The sequence below is a fragment of the Orycteropus afer genome, unplaced genomic scaffold (assembly GCF_000298275.1).
Source record: "Orycteropus afer afer isolate SDZICR_OR568_19922 unplaced genomic scaffold, OryAfe1.0 scaffold00003, whole genome shotgun sequence".
Taxonomy (NCBI): domain Eukaryota; kingdom Metazoa; phylum Chordata; class Mammalia; order Tubulidentata; family Orycteropodidae; genus Orycteropus; species Orycteropus afer.
Window position 1 is genome coordinate 23,369,748 of NW_006921590.1, and position 22,226 is coordinate 23,391,973.

The following is a 22,226-nucleotide window of genomic DNA, read 5'->3' on the forward strand; positions in this document are numbered from 1 at the left end:
TAGTGATACTGCCTCAGAAACCCAAGGAGGGGTCGCTATGAGTCAGGGCCGACTTGACGGCAAATAACAACATAACAACCCACTTTTAAAAGCTGTATTTATGTGTGACCCTCTTTTATGTTATACATTGTACTTTTCAACGGATTGTAATAAATCTAAGATCAGAGAGGAATGTGCAATGAAGGATCTTTAGTACCAGTTAACTACTATCACGTTTAATTTGGCACCTAATGAATGGACAGGTACTCTTTTTTTTCCCCCTCTAAAAACATAATCGTGGAAGATAACTTCTTTTTAATATTGAAATAGATACTGTTATTGAAAGTATCCACTTTAATTGTAATTTTATAGAGACCAAAAAAACCAAACCCTCTGTTATCAAAGTTATTCTGACCCATAGCAACCTCCATGGGGTTATAAGGCTGTAAATCTTTATGAAAGTAGACTGCCTTATATTTGTCCCACAGAGCAGCTAGTGGGCGAACTACCAACCTTCTGGTTAGCAGCCAAATGCCTTAACTGCTGTGCTACCAGAGCTCCTTGAAAATTTATAAATAACAGAATCTACCTTAGATTCTAGGTGGTATTCAGATCTTTGTGCATCCTGTTGAATAGTATCCTAGCTTAATTTTGTTGAGGGAGTGGTGGCTTTGTTTGAAAGCTTCATTTTTATAGTTTTTTTTAATTGTATATATATATACACACACACACACACACACACACACATTCCCTGTAAAGGGATTTTTTAATCCTTTCATGACTTAATTAGTTTTATGTTTGTTAGATTTTTGTTAATTGTTTTTCAGTAATAGAATGCATGCTGAATAATTGAGTCATATTGAAGTTTTGTTAGGTTTAGGTTAGATGGATTTGATAAATAGTATGTTAGAGACAAGGAGCTCTGGTAGCATAGTGTCTAAGGCACTTGACTGCTAACCAGAAGGCTGGCAGTTCAAACCCACCAGCCACTCCTCAGAAGGAAAATGGGGCAATCTACTTCTGTAGTGATACTGCCTCGGAAACCCAAGGAGGGGTCTCTATGAGTCGCAGCCGACTCGATGGCACATAACAACAACAACAACAACAAATGTTAGAGACATATATCCCCCTGGATTCTGGAAGTAGGATAGGTGGGTTGAGGCATGAGAAAAATCCTTTGTTTTTAACAAATTTATTTTGTTGTGTGAAACTTTTAGAATCATAAAGTAACGCTTAAAGGCACCCTGCAATGGCTGCACATAATTGTTGTCAGTCTTCCTCCTTCCTAGTGCTGCATTCTCTGCATCACCTTCTAGATCCCTTGACAAGTAATTATTTTCCAGCCTTTTAGAGTTGTATATCTTTTGGCCTCACTTACTCCTGGCTTGTTCTTTGCAAAAGAAGAGTCTTCTTAGTCTTTTGATTTTCCTGGGACAGTAAGCTGCCTAATGAGAGTGAGCCTGAAGGAATGCTGGTCACATCTGCCCCTTTTGTTATGTGGTGCTGTAAACAAAAATTAACATAGCATGCTTACAGAAAAACCTGGGGTGAGGGTGGGAGAACAGCTGGCAAACAAGCTTAGAAGGCACTTAAAGAGACCTGAAAATGAGTTACTCCCTTGAAAATTACATCATCACCAAAACCACAACTTCCAAATGAAACACAGGAAGCTACATGTTTATAAGGCTCACCTCTGCTGACCAAAACCCAAAAAAGACAAAAGGTGTACACATTTATGCCTCCAGGATGCACCCCCACCCCCAATCTCGTACCCTCTAAACACTGTGATTTTTGTGTCACAATATTTGTTCAGTTGTAAACAATTATGCATCTCCCTGCCAGATGCCAACATGTGCTATAAATTTGGAACAAGTATCATCTGAAGATACGAGAGGCAAAAAAAATGTAAATGTGCCATACATGTCCCACTGGTCATGAAATGTTTAAAATTGCACCATGAGCAATCAGTGTAACAAATACGTGTTAGATACCTATTTTGTATTGTAACACTACTGTGTACTCACCAAGAAGGAGAACATACATTTTCTTTGCCTTTGAGGAAGTATAACATATTTGGGGAGCTAATACATGAAAGTTAAGAGTTGATTAAATAGTTACCAGGTTATTTAACTAGACATCACAAGAAACATTATGAGACAGTTTGTAATCGTTAGATGGGGTTTATAGGTATTTGGTGCTTTTGGCATATAAAGTTTCTAGGAAAGAGAGTGGCTGGATTGATCAGGGAAGTTGGAATCTGACATGGGCCTTGAAGGATTAGAAGCAGTGATTGGGAAGAGACATCCAAGCATAACCTTCCATACATGGAAGGAATCTCCTGAATAAAGGCAAAGAGCTAGAAATGATCATGGAAGGTGGGGAGTTACTGAAAATCTGGTCTGGTAAAAAGTGAGAAGTTTCAAAAGAGAATAGTGGTTCTTTCACCTTTCAGATACATAGCCTCCTTCCCGGACTTCTTGTGGTTGGGTGAGGCCTTGAGATTAGTTCTGGCCAATGAATTGAAAGCAGCAACACTTCGGAGCCAAGCTTTTAATTGCTGATAAAAGATTGGACAGTTTATTTCTTCCTCTGACATGGCAACCAGCCATATTCAAGATGGTATCAGTTGCTTAAACCTGAGTCCTTGAATGACTGAGCAGAGCCCTCTTGCCAGTCTATCATAGTATAAATGAGAAATAAAATGTTAGTTATTTAAGCCACTGAAATTTGGAAGTTGATTGTTAGCTTTAGCAAAGGGTAACCTAGTCTGTGCTTACTGATGTAATGGGTAAGTAGCAAACAAAGCTGCTAGAGGAGACCTTGTTGTTGTTGTTGTTGTTATGTGCCGTCGAGTCGGCCCCGACTCATAGCGACCCCTCCTTGGGTTTCCGAGGCAGTATCACTACGGAAGTAGGATTGCCCAACCTTCCTTCCGAGGAGTGGCTGGTGGGTTTGAACCGCCAGCCGTCTGGTTAGCAGGCAAGTGTCTTAGCCACTATGCTACCAGAGCTCCCAGAGGAGACCTAGTAGAAATTAATAAAGGGAAAAACTGTTTTCAGCTCCATGTTCTAAAGCTCTAACATTTTCCAGGAACTAACCAAATCACTCCCAGATTTTCAAGTAGAAAACTGAAAAAAAAAAGTCTGTCATTACCATTAGAGAGAGAGAAACAAAAACGCTTATCAACATCAGACATAAACAGCTAACTTCATAAACTGGAGAACATATTAGAACAACCTTAAAAAGAACAAGAAGATCTAGGCAAAAGGAAGATTATAGATTGCAGGATTATCATTGTTAAAATAATTACTTGTTTTTTTTTCAATTATTAGCTGCTTGTGCCAACATTTATCAAAAATTATCCAGCATTACTCTTTTTTTTTATCCTCTCTCAGATGTTAGTGTGATATGTTGATGACTTGTGTATTATGTCGTTGATTTGCATTTTTACTTTCCTTTTAAGATTACAGAATGATATATATTTTCCATATTCTCATCTCTTTTTCTCTTCATAAATAATCTTCAGGTCACATTGAAGTAGTGAAATTACTTGTGGCACATGGAGCTGAAGTGACATGCAAGGATAAGAAGTCTTACACACCTCTTCATGCAGCAGCCTCAAGTGGAATGATCAGTGTCGTCAAATACCTTCTAGATCTTGGAGTTGATGTAGGTATATACGTTGAACAGTATAAAATTTCAGAGCATTTGTTATATTTTTGTTAGCATATTATTGGCAGATGTTATTTCTCATTAACTAACAAGAGGCTTCTTGCACACCATATAAAAGTATTCCTTACTGTATGTATCTGTTTGGGTAAGAAGGGATATTAACATTATCTGAATATATTTGACTTCTGAGTTTCAGTAGCTTAGAGTACTATCTCACAGGTTGTTCTTTAAGCACATATACTTTACTCTTAGTATATTTATTCTCAAGTAGATTACAGTTCTGACAAACTGAGCTGGTTCTTCAAAACAGATTGAAAGCAGCATATTAGGATGAGAGAGTTAGGTTCTGCTGGAGGGAGGCTATTTAAATCAGCTGTCAACAAAAGAAGAGAAAAAAGAACAAATACAGATATCCCCTGCTTTTTGAAGTTCACTTTAGGCCACCCCACTTTCACGAAAAACCTACATTCATATCTCTTTTTACTAACTGAAAGAAGTCAGAAGAGGATTTTCGCTTTCATGAAAAAAGGCAAGAAGTGAAACTCTCAATGTTTGAGCCCTTAAAGAGGCAAGATCCCCCCAAGCAGTGAGAGGGGCATCGCCAAGCTCCTTTGCTGGGAACCTAAGCATCAAGCCGCCATAGCTTTGAATTGTGCCAGTGAACACTATGTATTAGTGTTATTTTAGATTTTAAATGTTAATTGGTAGGTTACTTTTTGAGTCTGGGAACGCTCAAAGATTTTTCCTATATAAATTAGTGGTAATTGTTTTTTTACTTTATGCCATTTCAGCTTACAAAAGGTTTCTTAGGAACACTATACTTTCAGATAACAGGGGAAACATGTAAATAAAGGTAAATGATAGCTTAAACAAAGAATACATGACAGAACTTGAGAGCTGAGTAGGCTCTTAATTAAAAGCCTAGGTAAAGCAGGTTCCCTAAAGCAAACAAGTAGTTATTTAAAATGTGGGGATCATGAGGAGTTGCAAAAATCCAAACACACTGTTTGGTGAAATCATGTAGAGTACATAGATAAAAATTTCATCTCTACATTTTCTGTAGCTCTGTTTCAGCAGAGTGCCATAATGCCTTAAATGACCCCTGATCCAGGTAAACAAAATAAGGCAACATTGTCCCTAGTGACTGTTTTAAGGCCATTCTAGTACAATTTTTAAAATTTATTGACAGGAGTATAATATTTGTAAACTACAAGGGGCAGAATGTTCTTCTAAATGAGTAATTAGATTTAGAAAGCCACTGAATGACATGTAATCTCCAGTCGCATAGTGTCTTAGTTTCCTGGGGTTGTTACAACAAATAATCACAAAATGGGTAGATTAACTCAACATAACTTCTCGCAGTTCTGGATCCTAGTAGTCTGAAACAATGGGTTGTCACTATGGTTCCTTCTGATGGTTCTGTGGGAATCGGTTCCATGTCTCTCCTAGGTGTTCCTTGACTTGTATATGTATCACTCCAATTTGTGGAGTTTCATGGCATATCTCCCTATGTGTATTTGTGTCCAAATTTCCTTCTCCTTACAAGGATGTCATTAATTGGGCCCACCTTAATCCAGTGTGACCTCCTTTTAACTTGATTTAACTGCAAAGACCTTATTTCCAAATAAGGTCACATTCACGAGTTCCAGATGGATATGACTTTTTGGAGGACGTTATTCAACCCAGTATAAGTGGTCTTGCTGATTTGCATTCTAATTTTGCCATACTTTTTTTTATCTCTCTTCTGCCCTGGGCCACCAATAGTTTGGTGAACATTTGGTATGACCTAAGTTCTTTTTAACTTCATTTTCTTAGAAAATGAGGATTATAGATAATGGAAAGATGAAAAGAATACGGTGTGGTATAAGCAGAAATTAAGTCTAGGTAGTTTAACTGGAGTTAAGTGTTATTTTTCTACTTCCTCTTTCTTTTACCAGGGATCTTGGAAAAGAAAATATTAACTAAAACTGTGATAAATTGGGGCCAAAAACAAGTTATAGCGCACACTCCACACAAAACCACCCTCACTTCTAACACCAGCTACAAGTTCAGGTAGTTTCCAAAACCACCCTCAATATTGATAATTTTCTAGGAAGATACTCAGAACTCACTGAAAGCTGGTATGTTTGAGGTTACAGTTTTTTACAGGTGGTTACATATTTGGATCAGTTAAGATCCATAGGGCAGGGACCAGGAGGGTTCCAAATGCAAAGCTTCCCTTGCCCTCTTCCAGTGAAGTGAAGACACCTTATTCTGCTCACATTGATGTGTGACAGTGCACATGAAGTATTGCCAGGGAAGCTCACTTGAGCTTCAGTCTTCTGAGTTATTAGGACTCCCTTATGTAGGCATGATTTATTGATTGATTACCCACCTGATTGATTTCTGTCTCCAGGTCCACTGATAATGACTCAGTATCTCCACCCTAAATCACATGGTGGTCTTTCTGGTGTTACCAGCTCCCATGCTAAACAAGGACACTCCTGTCATGACATAGATCACTTCCCAGAAGCTGAGGGCAAAGGCCAGACCTCTCTTGAGGCAAGGCCAAATTGTTTACTACACAGAAGTCTTCTAAACTTTAAAGTATTCTCCATGTTATTCATTAGAAACAGAAAGAAAGGGAAAAAAAAGGGGGGGCTAAAGTTGCTTAAATTCTTACTCTTGAGCACATTCTTTTCTCTTTTGGTAAAATGTCACCATCTGAGGCTGGAAAATATCTAGATCCCAAGTCTGTAGCAAAAATGAGTTAAATAAGTAGAGTATGATGCCACTTGTTCCTTGAAAGCTTGATCTCTGTTTCATCACTGACCTCAGTCTTTTGTCACTACAAGGTAAAAAATGCATGCCATTGAATATATAATCAAATTTTCAGTGTGTGTTCACTTTGGCTTTTAAAAATACATTATGTTCATTTTTTTTCCCCTAAAATAGCTCTTGGAATAATTTAATTTTGCCCTGAGGTGCTCATTATATATTTGAATTATATTGCTTACATATGTAAACTTTACTGAATTGGCAACATGCTTGTTGTTATATCCATTATTTTAAAAGAACTTTAGAATTATAAGCATCATCTGTATAATTTATGTCTTTTTCACGCTGATAATATGAGTTCATTGACGGGGTTGCTAAAATTTATGGCAGTGATAATTAGCAAGATTACTCTAACATTTACATTTCTGTCTTCCAATAGATGAATGAACCAAATGCCTATGGAAATACACCTCTTCATGTAGCCTGCTATAATGGACAGGATGTTGTAGTGAATGAACTAATAGATTGTGGTGCTAATGTAAATCAAAAGAATGAGAAAGGATTTACTCCTTTGCACTTTGCTGCTGCATCAACACATGGAGCATTGTGTTTAGAGCTTCTAGTTGGCAATGGGGCTGATGTCAATATGAAGGTATGAAACAAAATCAGAATCCGTACTTTACGTATTTAGGAGTTCTCTGTTTAAAAGCATATCAGTAATGAATACCATTCAACAGTAAAAGGAACAAACTACCGATAGCCTCAAGAACAGCTTTGCTGAATGAAAAGGCTTATGCAGAATTATTTACTCTGTTTCCATTTATAAGAGATTGTAGAACAGACAGAATTCTGTTTTATGAAGTTCAGGAATCTATAGTTGAAAAAACTCAGAACAATGGTTGCCTCTGTGAGGAGGAGAGTAGCAGAGGGATTGACTTGGAAAAGGAGTCATGAGGGAACTTAAAGTGGTGATGGCAGTATTCTGTGTTTTTACCTGGCTTTGAGTTATATAGACTAGCATTTGTCGAAACTCATAAAATGGTATATTTAAGATATGTGCATGTCATTGTAAATAAATTTTCCCTTAGAAGGAAGAAAACTAAACAAACGTTGAACTCTAGTTAATGATATCCATGTTGAAGTGTTTAGAAGTGATATCTGCAACTAAGTATTTGTTGCAAGTTGGGGATTGGTTCAGTCTTTCCAAAGTAAGGGCAAATGTACTTAATATTAAAGAGCAAGTAAGAATTGTCCATAAGTCATAACCCAAAGTCTGCTTGCATAGTAAAATGTTAGTACTAGAATCTAACTGATATGTATATGGATGTTCACTTAACAGTTCTCTCAACTTCTCTGGTTTGAGATTTTTTTCACAATTTTAGAAAGATTAGTATCAGTTTGTTGCATGTGAAAAATAGTTGTTTTTTGTTTATTTGGTCACATTTACTTTCAGGAGGTAACATTCGGGTTCTAGAAATATGGGAAAAGTTTGGAACCAAAATAAACGTACTTTTTCACTGTATAATTAATTCTCTGAGAAAGCACAATGCAACCAAAATTTTGACTATTACTACTTTATAATACAAGAGCTCTGGTAGCATAGTGCCTAAGGCATTTGACTGCTAACCAGAAGGCTGGCAGTTCAAACCCACCAGCCACTCCTTAGAATGAAGGTTGAGCAATCTACTTCTGTAGTGATGCCATCTTGGAAACTCAAGGAGGGGTCGCTATGAGTCAGGTCTGACTTGACGGCACATAACAAGAACAACTATAATACATCATTGCCATTTTAGCTTTTCCAGGATGTTTTTACTGGGTGCTTCTGTATTAATTCAATAATTCATCCACTGACCACTTGCCAAACCATATTTTGTGGTATGAAGAAAAGAAAACCACAAACAAAATTGAAGCTTTGAGAATTAGTTTTTTAAAAATTAAAGCTTATAATGTGGTCTTCAAAGAACTTTAATTATATGACATTACAGACCCTTTTATAGATGTGATGAGCTAGTGTCTTTCAAACTCGTAGAGAAAGAAATCTATTCTCTTAACCTCTGTTTTAGGCTGGATTCTCTAGAGAAGCAAAACCAGTAAAGCTTATATACATATATATATATTTGTTGTTGTTATGTGCCATCGAGTCGTATCTGACTCATAGCGACCCCTCCTTGGGTTTCCAAGGCAATATCATTACAGAAGTAGACTGTCTAGCCTTCCTTCCGAGGAGTGGCTTGGTGGGTTTGAACCGCCGGCTTTCTGGTTAGCAGTCAAATACCTTATGTACTATGCTACCAGAGCTCATAGAGAAAGAGAAATTTATCTTAAGAAAACAGCTCACACACTTATGGAAGCTGGCAAGTCCCAAGTTCTTGGATCAAACATCAAGCTCGAGGTTTTTCCCAACTCAACACAGCTGTAGGGACAGACGAGCTCAAGGTTGGCAGGCAATACACCAGCTATTGACTCCAACAAATGGTGAATTCAAGATCTCCAGGCCAAATTTGGATTGTTTGCTCACAGACAGTTTGTAGGCAGCACGACAGGATCCTGATCCACAGAAGAATGTCCCTTTTCCTAGGATGTCCATAAATATATTAGAAGCAGACCACATACCTCGGGAAACTCCCTTTCAATGGATTGGCTGCTCAAAACACACATCTAATTCCATCATTGGAATAACCCACATCACAATTGCTTAAACCACACAGAATTGTGGTCCAGCCAAGTTGACAGCTCTAACTATCACAGTCCACCCCTTGTCACTGTGGCAGTTGTACACATCTTCTTAACCATATATAATCTCTAAATAAATAAGGACAATTATAAAGTCATATTTGCACCTAACATGATACACTAACACACATACAACCGAAACACATTATTTACATTTCACAGTTCATAACAGAAGGAAACAAAAATATTTGATGCACATATACAATGAAGAAATACAACAATCACAGTCACATGGTCATGATATTCAAGAATACCTTCTTCCAACACCCATTCTGTGTTTCCTGTGCCCTCAGCAATCACCTCAGCTGGTCATGGTTTTTTGCCTGGTGGAGTGACCCAAACCTTCATTCCTGAAGGGTCTGGGCCATTAGTAGTTATATCAGAATTGGGTTGCTGTATTTTTCCATTGACTTTAATCACAGGGCATGGTAGTATACTAAGAGACATTCTAAAGAATCTCCTGTATTCCAGACATATTCTTCTTTACCTCCATTATGTAATGTCAATCCAATTTCCCCTTGGTAATCAGGATCTATCACACCAGATAGTACAGTAACGCCCTTCTTTGTCTGTTGATCCAGAAGCATGAGGAAGCCAAAATGGCCAGGTGGCATTCTTAATTTCCAGTTCAGTGCAATCAATATTGTGTCTCCAGGTGGGAGTGTTCTCCCTTTGGGACTAACATCTCCAGACCCACAGAGATAGGGTAGGAGGGACAGGAAGCAGTTTTTTTAGTGGGTCACTAGGGGTAGTAGTGAGTAGGTACCACTCCTGTTTCCACCCTTTGTTTCCTGGACCCATGAATTCTGGCTATTGGAGAAACAGCACCATATATCGGATGCTGGATTAGAGTATATACAGCCTCTTGGAGAACATTGCCCTAACCCTTCAAGGTATTGCCATGTAGCTGATGCCGTAATTTTGTTTTCAGTAGGCCATTCCATCATTCCGTCAAGCCAGTTGCTTCAGGATGATGGGGAACATGATAAGACCAGTGAATTCCATGAGCATAGGCCCATTGTCACACTTCATTTGCTGTGAAATGAGTCCCTTGATCCAGAGCAATGCTGTGTGGGATACCATGATGGTGGATGAGGCATTCTGTAAGTCTACCGATGATAGTTTTGGCAGAAGCATTGTGTGCAGGAAAGGTGAATCTATATCCAGAATAAGTATCTATTCCAGTAAGAACAAAACGCTGTCCTTTCCATGATGGAAGTCGTCCAATGTAATCAACCTGCCACCAGGTTGCTGGCTGATCACCCCAAGGAATGGTTCCGTATTACGGACTCAGTGTTGGTCTCTGCTGGCAGATTGGTCACTCAGCAGTGGCAGTAGCCAAATCAGTCTTGGTAAGTGGGAGTCCATGTTGCTGAGCTAATGCATAACCTCCATCCCTGCCACCATGGCCACTTGGTTCATAAGCCCATTGAGCAATGACAGGAGTAGGTAGTTAGGGAAAAAGAATAGCTGGTTTCCAGTGAACGTGTCATCCTATCTGCCTGATTGTTAAAAGTCCTCCTGTCCTGAGGTCACCTTTTGGTGGGCATTCACATGAGACACAAATATCTTTATTCCTGTGGCCCATTCAGAGAGATCTATCCACATACCTCTTTCCCATATATCCTTGTCACCAATTTTCTAATCATGTTCCTTCCAAGTCCCAGAACATCCAGCCAAGCCATTAGCCACAGCCCATGAATCCATATACAGTTGCACATCTGGCCATTTCTTGTTCCATGCAAAGTGAACAACCATGTGCATGGCTCAAAAGTTCTGCCCATTGGGAGGATTTTCTTTCACCACTGTCCCAGAAGTCCCAGAAAGGGGCTGCAGTGCCACTGCTGTCTACTTTTGTGTGGTGCCTGCATATTGCGCAGAACCATCTGTAAACCAGGCACAAGTTTTCTCTTCCTCAGTCAGCTGATTGTAAGGACTCCCCATGAGGCTGTAGGTGCAGACTGGGAGAGAGAAGGTAATGTGACTGGAGTGGAGACCATAGGCATTTGGACTACTTCCTCATTCAACTTACTTGTGCCTTCAGATCCTGCTCGAGCCCGATCTCTGATATACCACTTCCATTTAATGATGGAGTGCTGCTGTGCACGTCCAACTTTATGACTCTGTGGATCAGACAGCACCCAGTTTATGATGGGTAGCTCAGGCCTCATGGTCACTTGGTGGCCCATGGTTAGGCATTCAGTCTCTACTAAAGCCCAGTAACAAGCCAAAAACTGTTTCTCAAAAGGAGAGTAGTTATCTGCAGAAGATGGTAGGGCTTTGCTCTAAAATCCCAAAGGTCTATGTTGCGATTCACCAGTAGGGACCTGCCAAAGACTCCAGACAGCATCTCTGTCTACTACAGACACTTCAAGCACTATTGGATCAGCAAGGTCATATGGCCCAAGTGGCAGAGTAGCCAGCATGGCAGCCTGAACCTGTTGCAGAGCCTTCTATTGTTCTGGGCCCCACTCAAAACTGGCCACTTTCTTAGTCACTTGATAAATAAGCTGCAGCAACACACCCAAATGAGGGATATGTTGCCTCCAAAATCCAAAGAGGCCCACCAGACATCATGCCTCTCTATTAGTTGTGGGGAAGCCAGGTACAATAACTTATCCTTCACTTTAGTAGGAACTCTGGTGGCATAGTGCCTAAGGCATTTGACTGCTAACCAGAAGGCTGGAGGTTCAAATGCACCAGACACTCCTCAGAAAGAAGGTTGGGCAATCTACTTCTGTAGTGATACCACCTCGGAAACCCAAGGAGGGGTTGCTGTGAGTCAGATCCAACTCAATGGCAATATGTTTCTTTTTGTTTGTTTGTTTGTTTCACTTTAGTAGGAATATCTCAACATGCCCCATTGGACCCCTAGAAATTTTACTGAGGTGGAAGGTGCCTCAATTTTTGTTGGGTTAATTTCCCAACCTCTAGCCCACAGATGTTTCATCAATAAGTCTAGAGTTATTGATACTTCTTCCTTACTAGGTCCAATCAGCATAATGTCATCAATATAAATGGACCAGTGTAATGTCTTGTGGAAGGGAAAGGCAATCAAGATCCCTACAGACTAAATTATGACATAGTGCTGGGGAGTTGTTCTACCTCTGAGGAAGCACTGTGAAAGTATATTGTTAGCCTTGCCAGCTGAAGGCAAACTGCTTCTGATGGTCCTTTGAAATTGGTATCGAGAAAAAGGCACTTGCCAGATCAATAGCTGCATACCAAGTACCAGGAGAAGTACTAATTTGCTCAAGCAATGAAACCACATCAGGAACAACAGCTGCAATTGGAGTTACCATCTGATTAAGTTTACGATAATCTAGTCATCCTCCAAGATCCATCTGTTTTTTGCACAGGCCAAATAGGCATATTAAATGGGGATATGGTGGGAAGCACCACCCCTGCATCCTTCAGGTCTTTGATGGTGGCAGTAATCTCTGCAACCCATCCAGGGAATGCAGTATTGCTTTTGATTGACTGTTCTTGTAGGTAGAGGCAGTTCTAATGGCTTCCACTTGGCTTTTCCTACCATAATTGCCCTTACTCCACATGTCAGGAACCCAGTGTAGGAATTCTGCCAGTTGCTCAGTTTATCAGTTCCAATTATGCATTCAGGAACTGGGGAAATCTCTAACGCGCTGAGATGTGCCTTAGCTAAGACTCCATCCATAACTTGGTTTCCATATGCCCCCACTCTGACTGGTGGGCCACAATGATGCTTTGGGTCTTTTGTAAGCCAGGGTCCAGTAATCCCCCAAAAATCTGATTATTTCCTCTTCCCCAGTGAACAGTCACTCTTGTAAAAGGCCTCAGATTCCTTTGGGGAAGGCTGGGAGAAAGATTGACATTATAAATTTTTGGCAATGTAGTAGGGTCCTTACTCAAGGGGACTCAGCCTCCCCTTCATTCAGGGGGTTGTGGGTCTGTAAACTGACTGAAGTCTGGGAATTAATTGAAAGGCCGTGACTCTGTGTTCCTGGAGATTCAATCTAGGCTACTGTTCACGTGACCTAGAATTCACTGTCTATACAGATCAAGTAAATATTTAGTAGGTTTGCCATGTATTTCACTACTAGGAACACCATGGCTAAGTAGCCAGTATCATAATTCCACACAAGTCAGAGTATTCTGATTACTGTTCTGATTCTACTGTCCATTATGGTAACCATGCCCACCTTGCCGTTGTCAATTAACTGCTGCCACTTGGCCCCTAGTACCATTGGTTCCAATCAGCCCCATCATAGTTAAGTGTCTTAGTTCAATTAGGGCAGTTCCCACTGTCAACTCCAGCTTACATAAAATAGCAATCACAGCAGTCTTCAAGGATACTGGAGCTCCCTTTGCAAATTTGTTGTTGTTGTTATGTGCCATCGAGTCGGACCCGACTTGGGTTTCCGAGGCAGTATCACTATGGAAGTAGATTGCCCAACCTTCCTTCCAAGGAGTGGCTGGTGGGTTTGAACCACCAGCCTTCTTGTTAGCAGTCAAGTGCCTTAGGCACTGTGCTACCAGAGCTTCCAAAAACAGCTAGCTCACAACTGACTGGCATGGAGTGGATCAGACTCCTAGTGAGCCCTCCTTGGGTTTCCGAGGAGAGCTGAGTCCAGAAAGAGACAGCCCGGTCTATCTGACGGGGAGCGGGTGTTGGGTTTGAACCGCCAGCCTTAGGGTCGAGGCCATCTTCACCATACTGGTGAAAGACATGTCCTCTAGACTCTCCATTTCTGGCTCTAGGGTTCTAATCTGATAAATCTATTCTAACAGGCCAATTTCCCTAAGCCTCTGGATACCTTCTTCTACATTATACCAAGGCAGGTCTGGTACTTCAGCTTGACTTAAGGTAGGCCACTGCATAATCCGTGCTTCAGTAAGCCAACCAAATAAACTATTAGATCCTTTCCTAATCTCTTGAGCTAAAACATTGAATGAAGAATCTGTACTTAATGGGCCTAAATCAATAAACTCAGACTGATCTAATGTTATGTTCCTTACACCATTATCCCATACCCTCAGTAACCATTCCCATACATATTCTTTAGGTTTCTGTCTGTACATGTTACCAAAATCAAGTAGGTCTTTTCAGGTGGAGTGTACCACCTCCTCAGTCACACTTTTTGTATTTCAACTTTTGAGGCTCTCTTGGATTTAACCTTTGTTACAGGTCTAGCAGCAGCAGTAGGTGGTTGGGGCAGTTCCTGAGAACATTCAGCAATGTCTTCCATGGCCTCTGCCTCAGGCAGTGACCCAGCAGGAATAGTTGGGTTAATCCCATCAAACTTAGGTAGAAAGGATAATGGTTTTATAGTGATCCCTTCAGATGGGAGAAATTCAGCAGAATTTACAGGCTCCATATCCTGATCTTCCTGACTGTCTGCCCATATGTCCCCATTCCAGGTTTCAGGATCCCATTTTTTCCCAATCAGTGCCCTCACTTTAACTTCAGACACCATTCTGGGTTGGCAATTTAATTGGTGTTGTAATTCAGTCACTGTTACAATAAGACTCTGGGTTTGGTTTTCGGCAATATCAGCTCTGTTACTTGAAGAAATAAGGCTTTCTTTCAGAGCACAACTAGAAACATTGAGGTCTTTTATGCAACACTTAAGCTGTGACTCAGCAGCCCTGAACTCATCTCACTCTTTCACCACTTTGTCTGATATAAGTAGGACCAACCAACCAGCTTCCTCATACTCCTCATTCTGACAAAATTACAGAAAAGTATCAAATATGCGATCACCCAGAGCCTCACTTCTCAGAATACTTGATCTATTGTTGGTGCTGTTTTGCATATTAATGTTGCCACCTCATGCCACGGATTAGCAGGGCCCTCTTTACTAACAGAGGGAGGGTCACCAGTGCCATTATTACTAGTCAAATTGGAGAACAAATTTAGGAAGCCCATCCTTATGATTTTGTCTCTCTAGAACTACTCTTGGTACCAGATGTGTTAGGCTGGGTTCTCTAGAGAAGCAAAACCAGTAAAGCTTATATATACATACAGAGAAAGAGAAATTCATCTTAGGAAAATGGCTCACACACTTATGGAAGCTAGCAAGTCCCAAGTTCTTGAATGAAACGTCAACCTGGAGGCTTTTGCCGACTCACGCAGCTGTGGGGCCTGACAGGCTCAAGGTTGGCAGGTAGTCAATTGGCTGTTGACTCCAATGAATGATAAATCCAAGATATCCAGGCCAAATGGTGGATTGTTCACTCACAGACAGTTGTAGGCAGCAGAACAGGATCCTGATTCATAGAAGAATGTCTCTTTTCTCAGGATGTCCATAAATATATTGGAAGCAGACCACACACCTAGGGAAACTCCCTTTCAACGGATTGGCTGCTCAAAACATATACATCTGATCCCATCGTGGGAATAACACACATCACAATTGCTTAAGCCACACAGAGCTCCAATTATCACGCTCTCTAACTTCAAAAAGCCTTTAATGATGCCACTGTCCCTCTGACAGCTGTAACAGCAAATTCATCTGTAATTAGGTCAGTGCTCTAAATTGTTCTCTTTCCCAGCTAAAGGACAAAATGTATACAAATCTGACTGAAGGAAGGACATGAGGTATTATAAAGAACACTATTATGCTTAGGGTTAAAATGTCTTTCTTAAGAATATATATAACATTGTTTAGTTCTCATTCTGATCATCTACCAAAGATTTGTCTTTTTAATAGTTTTAAGTAGTTACTTAAAATTTTATTGATAATAATTTTGAATTGCTTATAATAGTTTGAAGAGTTTCAGTTATTTGGTTTATCAGGACCCAGAAAATAATTAAACTTGGTGTGGGAGGGAAGAAGAGGGAGTTCTTTGCTACCTTTTTCCTCAAAGGCACAGTAATATTTCGATGAAAATTAGGCTGTTTCAAAAATAAAAATATTGACATTATCTTAACATTAAAAGCAAAGATCACAAGACTTTTTTCAGTCTCTGTGAGACTTGTTTGTGATAATAAAATGGCTGCAGTAAAATCGTTATGGGTTAAGATACTAAGTATTCATGGAAATGGAAGCTTAACTATATCATAACTATTACACAATTTTCTGTATAGATAGTGGTATCTTTAAAAGGTAAAGATTAAACTCCCCATTTATTTTATACGGTGGCATTTAGACATGAATATTTAATATAATTCATTGACAGTGAGTCACTTGAGTCATATATTAGTGTCTGTGTGATTGACTCTCATAACTGACTATTTTTAAGGCTATATTTTCTTTTGAAATTTAGAGTGGAGAGTTAGTCCAGAAACTCTGTTGTCATAATGTAATGCTCATACTGATGGTAGTAGTATTTGGAATTTAGAAAATTCAGTGGTGGATTTTATATATGACAAAGGAATTTTTTAACAAACCCAGTTAGGATGTAGGTATTTAAGTAGATTTGAGGGCAATAGCCTGTGATGCTGGCTTAAAACAGATTTTTAATCTTGCCTCAAATTGTATGACATCCCATTTATATTAAATTGTTCAATTATTGCCAATTCCATTAGAACACATTTCTCATGTTGATTACTTCTCAGGTTCCTTTCAGTTCTGAAATTATATAAAAATTGTTGATAACTGAATTTTCAACCAGCAAGAATATATATTCATTCCTGATACCTTTATTTCCTATATTTGTTAAATCAGCCTTTATTAAATTATTGATTGACTAAGGGACTATGTATGGCCTTGACACTTGCCCTATAATATAAAAAATTAAATTTACTAACCCTCTTGTAGGAGCTCTGGTAGCGTAGTGCCTAAGGCACTTGACTGCTAACCAGAAGACTGGAGGTTCAAACCCACCAACCACTCTTTAGAAAGAAGGTTGGGCAATCTACTTCCGTAGTGATACCGCCTGGACACCCAGGGAGGGCTTGCTATGAGTCAGGTCTGACTCCACAGCACATAACAACAACAATAGCCCTCTTGTACCCTTATCAAATAATCTTTTACCTTGTCCTTGTTTTATCTTACTTCCTACCCTATTCTCCATTTTGTTGTTTCCGTTCTTGATCAAGTTGTGGATGACTAGATTGGAACGTGGATTTAGGCTTGTAATAATTCAATTTCTAAGTTTTTTAATTGATTGTCCTACAAAATGTTAGAAAGAATGGAATTTAAAAGGCAATATGGGCCTGGTTTTTATATAACCTTGCCTATCAGAAGCCCTACTGCATCACATCACTTACATGCTCAACTTTTCCTACTCCCATCCTGTTCAGTTCTTATTTAGGAATAAATTTTGGTCAGTACTCTGATGTGTTTGACTTCTTTTGTTTTGGTTTTTTTCACCTGTGAAACCAACTTTTAGAAACTTGGTGAGTCTTTTTATTTTTTATTTAAGACTTTCAGTTTGAGTCTAAATGATTTAGGGTAACTTTGAAAAAAAAAAAAAAACTTCCTATTGTTTCCCCAGTTTGGAAAAAAATAAATGTATTCCTCCCCAACATGATTTAAGGGGAATTTTTCCAGTGGTAAGGAGCTCTGGTGGTATAGTGGTTAAAGCATTTGTCTGCCAACCAGAGGTCAGCAGTTCAAACCCACCAGCTGCGCAATGGAAGGAAGATGGGGCGATCTGCTTACGTAAAGATTACAGCCTCAGAAACCCAATGGGGGTCATGCTATGAGTCAGAACCGACTTCATGGCAATGAATTTCAGGTGGTAATCTGAATCTCTTTTCTGTCTGTATATTTAGAATACATTTTGTGACCATAGAATGTAAAAGCCAGTACTGCTTAGAGATTTATAGTAAAGAATTTGGCAAATTACTTAACTCCGGGGCCTAACTTTCATCATGTATAAAGTGGGGTTTATGACATTTAACTCGGGGTTGTTGTGAGGATTAAATGGTGAATGTATGTAAGTGTTTTAAAACTGTGCCTTGAATACAGTGCTTGCTATGTATGTTAGCTAATTATGTCTTTTAAATTACATTACCTTATGAATTCAAAGTTTTATCACAGATTGTTTATTTCCTTTTTTAAAAGTCTTTAGATAAAATATTAACATTAAAAGTCAAGAGATATATGGGATACTTTGAAAAACCAGAGGCCAGAATCACATTATTTAAATGCTTTTGTGCTTTTTAATTTTCTTTTGTTTTTTTTTCCTGGTTAAAAGAATAACAGCTGGCACATGAATAAAAAACAACAAATAGAAATAAAGATATATGGTATAGTAGTCACTAGTGTTTAAAATATTTGTTATTAACATTGTTGTATTAACACTATAATAGCAGACCTGTGAGATATAGGTGATATTCTCCTCATTTTCAAATGAGGACATGAAGGCTGAAAAGAAGTTAGGCAGGTTGTCCACAATCTTGTGTTAAGTGGCAGAGCTAAGGATTCACACTCAGGTTATTCTGATTCCAGAATCTGTGTATGTGTGTGTGTTTTTCCTACCGTGCACACACTACCTCCAAAAGATTCTATAAGATTGTTTGCTTGAAAAAATTCATATAAAATTGTGGAATCTAATACTTAGATGATATTTTGCCTTTATGATATTACTCAAATGCTCCATTATTAAAATATGTTGAGGATTTCTTAAAGAAGTTTTACATGTCACATTTCAATTTTGAGTATATACACAAAAAATATACTGTGTGTTGTTGAAGAATTAGGAGTTATGAAACAGATTCTTCCCTTTGTGTGGTCATGTATATTGGTTTTGATTAACCAAAAGATTTTAGGGAAGAAAGCAAAATAAATCATCTAATTTGGGGATTGTTTTTCTTCATATTTGGAACTCCTTTAGAATTTTAGAATTTCTTCCTAACATACACACATGCATAGCCAGTCTATCTGATTATTTTAAGTAATGTAAAAATATAAATAAGGATATTTATTATAAATAATTATAAACAAATTAATATATTATAGTTTTTAATAATTATGATGGCTGAAGTTATTTCTGACATTCCCTCTTTCTTAACCAAAGAGGGATTCAAGACTTAGAACAAAAGCATTTTATAGCAATGTGAAATTTTGAATCTGAAACTTGAGAAGTACATCCTGGCTACCACTTTCAATTATGTGACTTTAATTGAATCATTTAAAATCCTTGTGCTTCAGTGTTCCCACTTATGAAATAGGAATAATGTTAAGAGCCTTTTACAAACTGTAGGCATTGAGGTTTTTTGTATGTTTGTACTATATATACACATGCTGAAAGATAATGGTTCCCTAATTTTGAATACCAGTTTTACTTCCTGAAGTCCCTGGGTGGGGGATATAGTTAATGCACTGAGCTGTTAACTAGAAACTTGGATATTTGAGTCCACCCAGAGGCACTTGGAAGAAAGGCCTGGTGATCTACTTCTGAAAAATCAGCTGTTGAAAACCCTGTGGAGCACAGTTCTACTCTGACACAGTATGGGGTTGCCATCAACTCGAAAGCAACTGGTATATGTATTTTCATTCCATAGGCTTCACTTAATGCTTGAGTAATATTTATATAAAATAAAGATACAAGAGGATATTCTAAATAAAAGTAAGAATTGCATGTTATAGATACAATAGGGTTACCTTAAATTTCTTTTGTTCAATTATTTCAGAGCAAAGATGGGAAAACCCCACTGCACATGACTGCACTCCATGGTAGATTCTCCAGATCACAAACCATTATCCAGAGTGGTAAAAAGTATTTCTGTTTGTTTTTTTTTTTTTCCCGTTAATTGTAATAAAAACATGTACAAAATGAATGATATTGAGGAATTGTCATAGCAGCCTATATATTTTTAATATTTTATTTCATATCACATGAAAATCAAGTAAAATAAAGAAAATAGAATGCTACATATGTATAATGCTATGTATATATGTCTTTCATACTTTTATTTTTTCTCTTACTTTTGCTTTGTTTCCCCTGAAGTACATTATTATTTTCTCAAACAGTTAGTGATAATTTTCTCTTCAAACATTTCTAAGCATAAAACTGCCTTCCTGCTATAGTTTCCTTTATGGTTGCAATATTAACAGAAGTCTGTTGCATTTACCATTTTTCTTCTGTTGAGTGTTTTGAATTATGTCAGGATTTAATTTAATTTCTGAATGTACATTCTTTTGCATTTGAATTAATACTAGGCTAGCTAAACTTTTCAATAAAAGAACTTTTAGATACAGTACTTTATCATTGTTTCCTGTGCATGTTATAAGGAGTTGATTATAGTCCTCAAACTAACAGGTGTTACGGTTTTACAGGGGGAAAGTAGGAGTAGGATCAAATAATTTTTGAAGCACTGGGTGTAGTCTTCTTGATGATTCACAGGGACCACTCATTAAAAGTCTGAAAAGTCTTCCTCTAAGGAAATTCTGTTAATTCTTTTTTAATACACTGATTTCAGAACTTAGTGGACTCCAGAACCCTTTTGTCAGTTGAAATCTTATGCTCAGTTCACTAAACTACCTTAAATATACAATCTGTAACCCTCCTGCCTGGCCGAGTAAATATACTATGACTAAAATCCAATTGAAATTGCTATATCCATTAATTTGTACTTGAGCAGCATTTTATATTACTTTCCATATAATAGGTTTCCCTTGGCCTTTTTTTTGTACTCTAGTGTCTAACAATGCATTCTTTATTGCAGGAGCTGTAATTGACTGTGAGGATAAGAATGGCAACACCCCTTTGCACATAGCAGCTCGGTATGGCCATGAGCTGTTAATCAACACTCTTATTACAAGTGGTGCTGACACTGCAAAGTAAGTGGACTTACCAAGGTGTTGATAGTTCTACAGGAAAACAGGGAAAGTGAATTGCGGTTTTCATAACTCCAGGTGGAATTATGGGTTTTGTTCCAATATTGTACTAATTGCTTGAGCTTTTTCTTTGTCTTTTTGTGTGGACAAAGTGATAGGATAGAATGTTCAAGTACAATTTTATTTGGTAGGCCAGCATAAAGTGTTTTGTTTTTTAACCCCAGTTCTCTCTAGATGATGAATAATAATGCAGTTTTGAACAGTGCTTGTAGTTTTTGTGGTCTCTTTATTATTACCTATTTATTTATTTTTCTATTTATTTTGTTGTTGAGAATATACACAGCAAAACATACACTAATTTGCTAGTTTTCTACATGCACAGTTCAGTGACATTGATTACATTCTGTTGTTTTCTTTTTCCCCCAATTGTGATTTGGGTGAAAATATACACAGCAAATTCACTTTGCATACAGCAGCTCATGTACACTTTGTCTCATAATATTGACTACAATTTACCCCAATGCAACAGCTCCCCTCCCACTTCCTCCTGATAGTTACCTCTTCCCTTTGTCCATCCCTCTATGTACTCCTGCCCCCTGAACTGTCTCTCTGTGCATAAACAGCCCTTCTTTCTCCCATGATTGTTTTCTCCAAGGAGTGTATCTACCTCAGGTAAATGTTAACTCATATGCCTGTCTTTTGTCTGGCTGGAAGCCACAGGTGTGAGTTCAATTCCAGACCTGAAGGGCAGCTAAGGGCCATAGTCTCAGTGGTTCCGCCGGGCTCTATCAGACCAGCAAACCTGGAACCCCCGCCCTTTTTTGTCCACAAATGATTATAAGTCTTGTTCCACATTGTTCTCCCTCTCTATCCAGGATCTCCTACATAGATTTCCTCTGAGTGGTTGACAGTAGCCGGGCACCATCTAGTTCTTCTGGTCTCATAGTCGTATAGGCTGCAGATTGCATGGTGTACCAGTTGATAGGACTAATTATTTCTATGAATCTTTGGTTTTCTTCATTCTTTGTTCTGGATGAGGAGAGACCCAGCGTTGCATCTAGATGGCTGCTTTCGAGCTTTTAAGATCCCAGTCATTACTCGCCAAAGTAGGAGGTGGAACAGTGCTTTATGTAGTATGTTATGCCAGTCGAGCTTGATGTCCCCTGTGACTATGGCCCCGAGCCCACATGTTCAACTACTAGGTCCCTCTGGGTAGCTGGCAGTGACCAAGAAGTAACTACAGCCTTGTCAGCTCTACTGTATACCTGGGAATTCAGATTGTGATAGTTGAAGATGTGTCAACTTGGCTGGACTCCAGTTGTGAGTGGTGGTTCCCATGATGGATCACATGACTGAGTTCTAAGCGGCCGGTCTGCC

General features: G+C 38.7%; 1 protein-coding gene across 1 annotated transcript in view; it reads left to right on the forward strand.

Annotated features, from left to right (window-relative positions):
- The window catches only part of ANKRD28 (ankyrin repeat domain 28), a 195,915-nt gene that overhangs the window by 123,199 nt on the left and 50,490 nt on the right, over window positions 1-22,226 (forward strand). Inside the window, exons 7-10 of the mRNA XM_007936688.2 lie at window positions 3,506-3,648; window positions 6,848-7,060; window positions 19,703-19,781; window positions 20,738-20,852. Coding sequence (XP_007934879.1) covers window positions 3,506-3,648; window positions 6,848-7,060; window positions 19,703-19,781; window positions 20,738-20,852 — 550 coding nt within the window. The remainder of the gene's footprint in view (window positions 1-3,505; window positions 3,649-6,847; window positions 7,061-19,702; window positions 19,782-20,737; window positions 20,853-22,226) is intronic.